This window comes from Hydra vulgaris, chromosome 10 (genome assembly GCF_038396675.1).
Source record: "Hydra vulgaris chromosome 10, alternate assembly HydraT2T_AEP".
In the NCBI taxonomy this organism is placed as follows: domain Eukaryota; kingdom Metazoa; phylum Cnidaria; class Hydrozoa; order Anthoathecata; family Hydridae; genus Hydra; species Hydra vulgaris.
This window is the reverse complement of record NC_088929.1, coordinates 23,195,001-23,207,936: the sequence shown is the minus strand read 5'-3', so window position 1 is coordinate 23,207,936 and position 12,936 is coordinate 23,195,001. Positions and strand designations below refer to the sequence as shown.

The 12,936-nt window shown below is 30.0% G+C and overlaps 1 protein-coding gene across 1 annotated transcript in view; it reads right to left on the bottom strand.

Moving 5' to 3' along the window:
* Positions 1-495: 495 nt before the first annotated feature.
* The window catches only part of LOC100202247 (transducin beta-like protein 2), a 109,653-nt gene continuing 97,212 nt past the window's right edge, over positions 496-12,936 (bottom strand). Inside the window, exons 11-12 of the mRNA XM_065807545.1 lie at positions 7,911-7,942; positions 496-593 (exon numbers count right to left, since the gene is read on the bottom strand). Coding sequence (XP_065663617.1) covers positions 563-593; positions 7,911-7,942 — 63 coding nt within the window. The 3' untranslated portion in view covers positions 496-562. The remainder of the gene's footprint in view (positions 594-7,910; positions 7,943-12,936) is intronic.

Below are 12,936 nucleotides of genomic sequence, written 5' to 3'. Positions count from 1 at the left end.
GCGACGCAAAATTTTTTTTCAAGTTTTAAAATTAGAGGAGACTTTGTTTTAATTTAAAGAGTATCTGACCAAACCACAACACTCAGATGTATCTACATGTTGATTGTAAAAACAACTGCGCCTAAATCTTACTTAGTCCATGTATACACTCCGTTAACGGAGTAATTACAACTGTAACAGTCTATGTCCAGTGCCCAGTAACTGTAACAGTCTATGTCCATGTTCTGTGCTTTGACTTTATATTGTACAAGTGAAGAACTTTATTTAGTTGGTGCACAAAAGTGTGTAGCAACAAAAAAAAAAACTAAAAAAAAAATATCTCGCCACTGAGAGATTTTTACATTGTTGCGTAATATTTGGTAGGGATGAAGGGGAGGAGGTGGGGGAGGGCGGGGCGGAGGGGTGGAGCAATAAAATGTTAAGATGCGTTACGAGGAATGGAGGAGGGGGAGGGTAACGTACTTTATGGGCGACCCCAAATAAGTTAATAACAACTCAAAAATATTTTATTTAAGAAAAACAGCATCAGGTTAACCATGTTCGACTACAGTTAATCATTAAGCTAGTTTGTCTTTAAAGTCGCAATGTAAAATCTAAAAGATATTAGAAATATATTCAAATGTATAGTTTTAAAACATAAAAATAATTTAATAATTATTGTTAATGAATCCACTGCAGCTAACAAAATAATAGATGAATAATCATTCATCCTATTATTTTGTAAGCTGCTGCAATGAGTAGGGGGTGACAAGGGTTGAGGAAATAGTTAGAAATAGTTTTTTTGAGAATCGCTCTAGTGATAAGTATATTTTATCGATGCTTTTATGCGTCTTTTATCATAACAGTTAAATACGTCTGAGACACTAAACAATCTAAGGTTTGAGTTTTCTAAGTTTACTTTGGTTAACAATTATATTAAACAAAAAAAAGAAAAGTTGAATATTATTGCAATGGTTTAGTATGTGGTAATAGTGTAAATATATTTTGGTATGTGGTATAGTGTAAATACATTTTAAAATTTTTACATTATACATATTTGCATTATACATATTACTGAAAGCAAGAATTAAGAAAGAAATTTACTTTTCCACTAGTTTATAAATTTTGCGAGATTTCAACTCCAGCGGGTACAGAACGTTCGTTGGACGTCTTAAGAACATTATACGGATTTGTGATGTATATATAACGTTGTATGTCTGTGCCCGCTGGATTGAAGCAAAATGATTTATTGATGATTTAAAGTCAATGCTCGCAGCAAGCTAAAATTTGATTAAAATTAATGTCAATCCGAAAAGACTGTTTTGTTATTGTTGATCACAGATAGTTTTTGAAACCTACATTTCCCTTTTTGAAACATACACAAGTAGGTTTTAAATGGGAAAGGGTAAACATGATTTTTGCGGCCTCTTCGTCAAAGAAAAAATATAGACCAGTCAAAATATGATCAGATAATTATTACATTATAATTATTAAATAAAAACATCATTTAAGTATGGCACTTATTAAAATTATTATTTCATTAATTTCCATACTTTCAAGCTTGGTAGCATGATTGGGGAAGGGGGTTAGAGGTTTTAAATCTTTTTCAAAAAAAAGTCCAATAAATCGATATACAAACTTTAGTTTTGAACTTTTCGCAAACCCTCGTTCAGATTTTTTTTTTTTTTTGTAATACTATTGTTTGGACCTGTTGTGCATGTAAGAACACCATATGTGCTCACTAAGTATCTGTTTGAAATGTTTTAATTTCACAGTATCTGTAGAATTATAGCCAAATTTCGCAAGAAAACAGTAATTGTGCAAAACGAATATTTTGCAGATTTCTTTCTTATTAAATCTTGGTGATCTTGGACAAATATAACGTAATGTGAATAAAACGCAATTGCAAGAAATAAAATTATGAGTACGCAAACCAAATTTCAGTCAGCAAAAAAAATTTGAAAACAAAATAAGTGAGTATTAAGACAATCAGGTGGAAAAAGAAAATGCAAGAACAAACAATTCATTAGGAATAGTTTTAAAAATATAAAGTCGAATTTTATTTTTGTCAGCATATTTCACACTACATACGTAAGATTACATCCTGATCATCACAGAGTAATGTAAACAGCATTACTCTGTGATGATGCGGATGCCATATATGTCTGTATATACTAACACCGGAAAATGTACTGAAAAATAATAACTGAAACAAAATATAAAACCATTAAAAGCAGAGACACATTCTTGAGCTTACAACTTTTGAAGAAAGAAGTATTTGGCAAGGTATGATAAAGTTATATAAAATCTTCCTAGCCAAATTATTAGTTATTTAGTGACCAAGTTATTGGTTAACTAATGTTCAATAATTACATATTTTGCACGATATTATATGCAACACTTATATTTTAGCATACATGTAAAAAAATTTTGTTCTAGAAACATTTTATATACTTCTTATTTGTATTTATTTTTAACGCACGGAATCACAATGTTAATTGATTAATACACGAACTTGAACAAGTAAAAACTGGTTTCATTCACGTTCTCTCATGCGTCAGTTGCGAATGTGTTCCTGTGTGAGCTGTTTTGTATTACGCAGCTATTTATTTTGGGTGCAGCGTTTAAATGGCCATTTTAAATTATTAAGAAAATTATAGGTTTCTAAAGCCCGCGTACAACATATAAAAAAGAAAATTTATTTAGAGAACGAATTAAACCAAAACGAAAGAAAAGATGCGTTAGAAAAATGTCTATAGAAATTTTACGTGAAAATAGATTTGCAACCATAAAACTGATAAAAACTTCAAGATGCTAATGTAAATTTCTAAAATGTTGATTTACATATTAAGGCTTTTTTATTAAAAAAAAAATCTTTTTTTATAAGTGAAATAATATGCTATCTACCTCTGTAGTAACATAGCATAAAAACAATTTAACTGTAGTGGGTTTTATTAAAAACCAGTTCGTTAACAGTTTTTGTTAAGTATTAAAAAGAAAACTGGATACGGAGCGGTACATTCGTTCCTAGTCTTTAAGTTATAACCTCTAAGTGTTTATAACCTCTAAGTGTTTTTAAATAGTTCCCTTTAATCTTTGCAAACTTTAGTCCAAGCTTTTATCACTTTATGCTGGTTAATAAGTTTAAACAGAGAGAGTTTTAACATTTTCAAAAGTCTGGCTTTTAAATTAATAAAAGTTTGTGAAAAAAGAAAAAATATATCAGAATGATAAGTTGTTTTAAAACTTACTCATTGATATGACGAGCGCAACTAGAAGACCAGATATATAGGTTTAATCAGAAATCTACACTCATTACTAATGATACATTTTTAAAACCATAACTATGTCACAATCTGTGCATAGAATGATAATTCATGATGCTTCTTTTATAAGGTATTTTAAGTATCCTCCGATAACCTCTTCGTCTGAGAATGCTATTAAAACCAAGGAAAACAAAACTTCACGAGTTGGTTATGCACGTCTAACTATCTTTGCAGAAAGCTCTAGGGAGAGAGCTAATTATTTGTTTATAACATCTGATATGCACCTCTATTGCAATATTTATTCTGGGGAGAAATAAAAAGATTAGATCAAGGAATTATCTACTCTCTTGGCAAATACTACATTTTAAGACCAAAATATTTGTTTTCGTGAAATTTTTATAAAACATGATATCAAGATAGGTAAAAATATTTTTATTCATTTATTTTCTACAAGACTTTACTGACAAGATAAATAACAATTTTCTTTCTGATAATTGAAGAATACTCTTCAAAGAAAGGCACTTGGGAAAGCAAACGTTTCAAACTTTTTTTTCTGAAATAAATTATGTAAAAAATCTTTCTAGTGCAGAGTTTAGATTTTCTTGCTATTATACTCAGTTACACATTTCAGGAGATGCTTGGCATAATCAGGGTGGGAAGAATCTCGTTTGTACCTATCCCAATGAACCTTTAAGTTCGAGTGCAAGACTTCTGTTGCTTGCTCAGTGAAGAGGCCCAATCCCATTTTTTTTGTCTTGATGAACTGAGGCACATGGAAAAACACTGCATGCGCTTTAGGGTTAACTGAAATCGTAAGTTTAATGCAGCTCTGTTGGAATTGAGTAATCTTGGATTCGTAGTCAGGGTCCAAATTCTGGCCAGAGCAAGAAGTCACAACATCCTTGAATAGCGTAAGTGTTGGAATGAAGCCATGAGCTTGAGCAAAATTTTCCTTTTCTGAAAGCAGTTGGAGTTTGCTCACACCTCTCAAGAGCTTCAGGCAGTCATTCCCATTGAAATGACCAACATGGAAAGACTGGATAGGAATGTGAAGTGATGAAGGCCATTCCTTGGCTTTGGGCCAAAGATCACAAAGAGTTTTGATCAAGTGATTTACCACACCAAGTAGCAAATGAAACTCCATGGGTGGGATAGCCTCAAGGACGAGTTTGTCATCTGGAAAATCGAGTATTGGCTAGTGAACAATATTTTTTAAGTCCTTTGATTTTCTCAAATCTCCTCCTGCTCTGATGAATTTGGAATGTTGTCTTCTGATCTCACCAAAAGTTCTCAGGTGGCCACAGTTTTGAGAGGTTCTTTAAAGAGTTGCTGAGCTGATGATGGACCTAAACAAAAAAAATAGAAAGTTCAAAATCAATCAAGTGACTAAACCAGATAAAAATTTAAGTAAATTAAATTAGAATCAATTAAAAATATTGAAGGAGAATTTTTAATTTAATTTAAATTATTTTGCCTCTCCCTATTTAGCCCTATTAAAATATTTGATTGACAAGTTCAAACGATTTTTAAATTAAATTAACAATATCAAATCAGCACAGCATACCTCTTCTCATAGACAACATCTTTCCACTTAGTTGACTAAGCCTGATAGTTCCATTTGGAGAGGCACTTTTAGAAGCCAAAACTGCTGATGCAACTTGCTCTGCTCCTACAGGATTTGCAGCTGCAATTTTCCTCAGTTTTCATGGCGAATTCCTAAAGTACAGTTGTAAGGAAGCCCACGTCCAATAACTGACTAACACTTTGTGCAACGTTTTTCAGCACTTTGAGAAGCCTGCTGTGGGAGTTTTGGCTCTGAGTCTTAGAATTTGCTGAATAGATGCTTTTCTTTTCCCTTGAGCTTGGCAATTTGGCAGAATAAATATTCACAAACATTAGAAAAACGAGTTGCAGGTTTCATTAAAATTGTCTCAAAGTAGTAAAGTTTTGGCACAACGGTTGTTTTCCCATCACAAAGCTTTCCAATATGTGATCGGCATGAGATACAAGTTGCCAAAGACACTCTCTCATCATTTAAATCTTTCTGGATTTGTTGAAGAACTTTTGATATGTAGTTTTTGGTCAGCTCTTGGTCACCTTTTTTCATGCAAATGACACAAACAGATTTTCTGCTGTCTTCATGGTTCTTTACAAATGTTGGCAACTTCAAACTTAACAAATATATTCACAAAAACCTTGTTTACAATTTTCTTTGTTTTGTACAACTGCCTCTTCCAGAAAAAACTCTGGATACGGACACAAGGTTCAAGCTTTCAAAAATGCTCTTGAACCAATTTAATAAATCAAATTTTGAAAAAAGTTATTAAAATAAGAAAACCTAAATATTTGATTGGCAACATTTCTTATTTTATTAATTTTTTTCACAGAGCATGTTTACTGTATGAAATTAGCACTGACAAAGTCCGAATTTAGTTTATACATACTTAGAGATACAAATTTCCATTTGGATGTTAATGAGGGATTTCAAAACACCTCAATATGGACTCCCAGAGACATGTACTATTACCAACTAAAAGGATTTTCATAGGGTATTTCATTTATATTAGGACCCCAAATATACAAACCGTGTACCCTTTTCTTTATTTTAAGTAACTTTAAGGGTACCACAAAGTTCCTGCTCCTGTATTGTTTCTTATCTACATTAATAATCTTCATGAAATTTAAAGTGGCTCTATTTGCTGACTCAACTTTATACTCTTGTCTTGACAAAAAATCTTCACTTTTTAATTGCTTAGAACAAGCAGCAGATTTTAAATCTGATCTCTCTTCTGTAACAGCTGAAGGCTTGCAGTGGCTTATGGATTTAAATACTGGACTTAAAATCCACAAATTTTGTTAGGCAACAAAACTCATTTATTTACTGCAAAAAAATGTTGCAATGTTGTTGGCTTCCTATATTGATGAACAACTTACTCTCAGACAAAGTCTAAAACCACATTGTAAATGTAATTAGACCTGCTTTATCTGCCACGCTTGAGCCACCCTCCCATTGCTGTAAGGTTGTACGTTTTTTTTTCTACAAATACAATAATGGTCAATGCTCAAACGAGCTATTATCTCAATAACGATAAACTCATTCTTCCTTTGCTTAAATTTAGGATTTAATATGCTAATATAAGTACTATACTTATATTTACTTATACTTTAATGAGAGATAAACCAAAAGCTCATTTTTGACAAACCAAGATTTATTAAGTTGACAATTTTGAAAGCCTGTTTACACTGAAAGATTTTGCTTTCAGTCACCAGACTGAAATAACTATTTTCTAGGCCAATTTTCGCATAATTTTTTTTAGTTTTGATATAAATTTTTTTTGATAATAATTAAAAATTAATAAATGAGAGTCTTAATAAAGTTACGGTGGAAAGAAAAATTTTCCAAAAATTATTTAACCACCTCCCCCTCCCCCTATGTATTAAGGACTCAAGAGTAAGTGGTCAAAATTTTGCAGAGAAAATCTAAAAAACTTTTGGTATTAAATTATATCATCAAAATATGTACTTTGTTTACATAATGTACTTTGTTACTCAACTTTGTTTACTTATGTACTTTGTTTATTCAACTTTGTGAAACATGTGTAATTGATTCTAATATAATATACATATAAATAAGCAAAAAAATGTAAAATTTTCATAACATTTTCTGACGAAATTAATTTTGATTAGCCAAAACTTTGGTATCGGTTTCTGTAAAATGTTTGCTAAAATGTCGTTTTTAGTTTCGGTATTAAACTAACTAGTATACCCGAAATTTCAGTTTATTTCGGCTTTAGCATTTATCCCATTTGAATAAATCACTAAGGGAGATGAACGAAAAAAAATTCTTTACAGAGAACTTTGTCCTTATTAAAAATACGAATGAATAAACAAATACGGAGCAAAGAATGGCAAAAAGTAGAAAGTATTTTTTATGTCAAAACCTTACAGATAGGCTAAGGTTGTCATGCCATGTTGTCAAAACCTTAGCCTAACAGATAGGCTAAGGTTTTGACAACAAAACCTTAGCCTAACAGATAGGCTAAGGTTTTGACAACAAAACCTTAGCCTAACAGATAGGCTAAGGTTTTGACAACAAAAAGTGCCAGAAAATGCTTTGAAATATTACTTATAGTTTGCAATAAAATTTGCAAAAAAACAAGAAAGAAAAAAAAAAGAGTTTTTGCAAAACCTACCATTATATTAATAATAAATATATTAATTATAACTTTTCGAATGTTCACACTCACCTTTAACAATTTCTATAAAATTTATCACTTTGAAATAATTAATGATTAAAATACAAATTAATAAATAATAGTTAATTATATATGATAATGATCAACTTTATGCAACTTATACTTAAAGTAGCAGGATATAAACACAGTTAAAGCAGTTAATTATTGTTTTTAATATTTACTGTAATTTTTTAAAACTTACAAATAAACTTTTAATTTGTGAGTTTTAAAAAAGTAAGTTTTGGCCACCTAAACTGATTAAATACCCCACCGTGCAATTGTTAGTTACTACCTCAGTCTCAGGTGTTTAAAAGAAACATTAAGAATCAGTACTACTTTATAAACTTGAAACTTTTTAAATTTACTAACATTTAAATATACTTTGGTTAAAAATAAATATAAGTTATTAACATTCTATGAAATCACTTACTCTGTCTCCTCAATTTGTTTCTGAATTCTTTCCTAAATAGATAACTTCATTTATAAGGTGACTCAAGGTTTGGAAATTAAATAAGATTTTAAAAAAAGGATTCAAAAAGTAACTGAAGCTCAACCTTAAAGTAGAGTGAATATTATAGCAAAAACTAAAACATAATCTAAAACATGTTGTAAATCAAGATTATAAATAATTATTCTTTAAACACATGCACTCCTACACACATATTTCTACTTTGATGTAACCTAAAAATGAATATATATATATATATATATATATATATATATATATATATATATATATATATATATATATATATATATATATATATATATATATATATATATATATTAGGGTGATTCAGATTGTAATAGAAAAAAAAAAGTTCACAAAAAGCATTCTCCTCAAGGTTCCTGCCTGTGTTCCTTTATCACCTAGGATCATGTGTACCAAAAATTAGACTAAAACAAGCAATTTTAGGTTCCTGCCTGTGTTCCTTTATCACCTAGGATCATGTGTACCAAAAATTAGACTAAAACAAGCAATTTTAGGGGTTGCCATGTTTTATAAGATGTATTAACCATTTGTAAAATTTTGTGATTCTTTACATAACAATATATTTTGAATAGAAATAAATATGGCAACCACTAGATCTTCTGCTGTGGTGTGGCTTGTCGGTAAACCTACACAAACTCTGTCGACTGCCAGACTTCCTTTAAGAGGGGATGTTCTTCAGAGGTTGCTCTTCCATCGTATAGAAGATAAACAAGAAGTGAAAAAAAGTATTCGGGCAACAATTGAAGCAGTTCTTGTTATATGGGAGAGAGGAAGAATTCCAACTCAAAGAATCGACAATGCAGAAAGAAAGTTAAAAAAACTTTATGACAAATATCTGTTGCTGAAAAAACACCGACGATCAAAAATGGACAGCTGTCAAATGAAAGAAGGACATTTCCATGTTGACCTTGAAGAACTTTTTGATACATCGACCAAAAATGCATCAGAAGTTGTGAAAAGCAATGAAGATAAAGCATTTTTAAATCAGCAGCAAGAAGATCCATTAAGTTGTAGTATGGCAGGAATTGATCGGAATTTAACAGCTAGGGAGGCACGGAAACGAGTCCGAGAAACTAAATAGGAATTGAGGCGTCAAAGCAGTAAAGCATAACTTATGGAAAAAACAGAACTCATTCCTTCTTCATCAGCAGTTGATATTGTGAGTGAAAGTAGCTCAAGTTCCTCGGATGATGAATACCAGACTCCTTCCGCTTCCAGCACACTGAACACAAGTGGCTCAACAAAAAAGAAGATGAAAGTTCTAACAAATAATATTGTATCGTCTCTTAATTGTGTTAATATTTTTGATCGCCGTGCACTCTTCGTGGTTGGAACAGTTGCTCAGGTTCTTGGTCACTCTCTCAAAGATTTATCATTGTCGTACAGCACAATCTGCAGAGAAAGGCCATCTGTTCATGAAGCGCTGACTACAGCTGACAAGGTTGATTTTTCTCCTGATGATCTACTTCTTCTGCATTGGGATGGAAAGCTCTTACCTGATATCACGGGTGGTCAAAAAAAAGTGGATAGAATTGCCATCCTTGTGACTGGTGGTGGGGTGGAAAAATTGCTGGGCGTTCCAAAGATTGATCGAGGTACAGGTGAGTAACATGCTGATGCTTGCATGAAGGCTCTTAAAGATTGAAAATTGGAAAAACTTGTTCAGGGACTGATTTTTGACACTACTTCATCCATCACTGGGTTTAACATTGGTGCCTGCACAATAATAGAGCAGAATCTTGACTGTAATCTTATATGGATAGCATGCAGACACCATGTCTTTGAAGTCATGCTTTCCACCATTTTCATGACTGCATTTGGAAGCAGTGGAGGACTTGAAGTTGGAATTTTTAACCATTTTCAGAAGCCATGGCCAGCAATCAACAAGGAAGTGTTCACTATAGGGAATGAAGAATTGTATAACTATGATTTTTTTCTCAAACTCCGTGAAGAAATAGTAGTGTATTATGGTGAAGCAATTAAAGGTCAACAACCCAGGGATGATTACTTAGAACTCTTGAATTTGTGCCTTATTTTTCTTGGAAGATCAACTGCAACATCGGAGTTGAATGTAAAGTTTCGGGCACCAGGTGCAACACAATGCACGTTGGATGGCAAAAGCTATATATTGTATGAAGATATATTTGTTTCATTATCAATTTGTTATTACTGCAAAGGATAAGAAAGGAATAACAGACATTAGTCTTTTTGTGGCATTTATATACGGACAGTTTTGGAATGAAGCTCCGTTAGCTAAACAAGCACCAATGATGCCAAGCTTCTTCAATGATGCCAAGCTTCTTCAATGATGCCAAGCTTCTTCAACGAGTTAAAGAATATTCAAATTGTACAACTGCAATTAATGCAGCAAAAGCTTTTCATCGACATCTGTGGTATTTTCTGAACATCTAATAGGATTGGCTTTCTTTGATTCCCGTGTCGACAACAACACCAAGAGAGACATGGCAAACAACCTGAAACAACAGCCAAAACAGAAATCTCTCAAAAGACTTGATGCTGCCACATTCAATTGTCACAGTACATTGTCTTCCTTCGTTACACAACGCACCGCAGAACTTTTTGATCTAATTTTGAAGAATGGCAAAGAAAAATCTGAATCATTTTTAATGAAAGAATCTTTAGAGTGGGAAATGGATTCAACTTATCTTGAAATGAAGCACAAGGTTTGTCAAATAAAGGTTGTCAACGATTGTGCGGAACTAGGCATAGCACTTATAACATCCTTCAACAAAAGCGTTATGAAAGATGAAAACCAAAAGCAGTTTCTTCTTCGATTGGTTGATCTACAACGGAAGGAATTTCCAGTTGCATCAAAGTCTACCCTGATGAAGATGACTGTTGAATGATGAAATTGATTGATCTATTACTGCCTAGTGTAATTACATAGTAGTACAGTACTATATTATTGTTTGTTTAACATTAAACATCCACAATCCACCACATAATAATTAGTAATTGATAATAAATAATAAAAAAAAAAATTTTTTTTTTAACTTTTTTAACCTCATTCCAAAATGTGACAAAACATGGCAACCCCTAAATATCATCTGATTTGATTCAAATTTTGGAAAATAATCACTATTGTCATATAGAACAAGGGCAAGCTTGAGGACAACTAAAGTTTTGAACCTGAAAATTTTGCATCACCCTGATATATATATATATATATATATATATATATATATATATATATATATATATATATATATATATATATATATATACATATATATACATATACATATATATATATATATATATATATATATATATATATATATATACATATATATACATATATATATATATATATATATATATATATATATATATATATATATATATATATACATATATATACATATATATATATATATATATATATATATATATATATATATATATATATATATATATATATATATATATATATGTATACATATATATATATATATATATATATATATATATATATATATTATATATATATATATATATAAGTATGTATATATATATATATATATATATATATATATATATATATATATATATATATATATATATATATACACATATATATATACATATATATATATGTATACCATTTACATACGTGTTTCACGTGTCACTCTGCGCACATAAAACACATATACAAACGACCTTCCGGGCATGACAAATAGCGCTCGCTAGTTTTGTTACGAGAGCAAAAAACCGCGCTCGCCTGAAGAACTTGTGAGGGAGAAAATTATAAAGTTATTTTATAGAAAATATATTTAGTCAAAATATTTTTAACAGTAAAGTTTGCATATTGTTAAATAAAGAAGTTATATTCGTAATAAAGTAAGTCACGCATAATTTATGTGTGACATACTTTATGATGTAATTTATAAGTGACATACTTTAAATTTAATTTATATGATATAAGTTCAAATTAAAAATTCTTCTATTTAAAAGCTAAATCCAGCATGTTTTTTTTCAAAATTCTTGTTGAAGTTTATCATATTATCCGTTTAATCGCACCCTAGTTAAGTCAAGCCATTTGCTTACTAGTATAGTTTTTTTAGGGTCCATTTGACAAAAAAATTTGCTTAACTAGAACTTTTACTATGAATTGCATAAAATGTCATGTAATAAAATATCAAAACTTGCAACACTTAAATGAAAATTCCAAACTTAAATGTTAAAAAATTAAATACCTCGCTTAATATTTATAAATATCTAGCGCAATATTTAATAATAACTTTTAAATAAACATCTAGCGTAAAAAGTTAATCAAACAAAATCTTCACTTCAAACCTATATGAAAGCTTCGATTTTGTACAAGTTCGATCAAATTCTATTAATTAATGACTATTATATTTAAAACATAAAAACATCAAAGCATAGGAATATCAAATATTTTTTGTCAAAGTTAATAAACTAAATATTTTCACTATTATCTTTGAATCAGTTAAGCTTATAATAAAGTCTATTTATTAAAAAAGTTAAAGTTAAACACAACTTAAATTAAAATGCTCACAAAAACAACAAAAGAAAAAATGATACATCACTAGTTTCACAACGCATTTCTCAAAATATACATCAGTATATAAGTTATTTATATATTATATTTGTATAAGTATATATATACTTACACTAACATATATTTTATTAATATAAGTCTATTATATATTTATTATATATTATATATTATATATTTATTATATATTATATATTTATTATATATAATCAAGTATATAAAATACTATTCACTTGATAATAATTAAATAGCACATTCAGTTTAAATTAGAAAGCAGTTTTCTATTTTGTACAAACAATGAATGAAAAGTTATGAAGTCATTACTGCTAACAGATAGAATGAAATGTTTACTATATTCAAAATGTTTTATCCCAATGAGAATAGAAAATTTAAACTAAAAAATTAAAACTTGATTGAATTTCG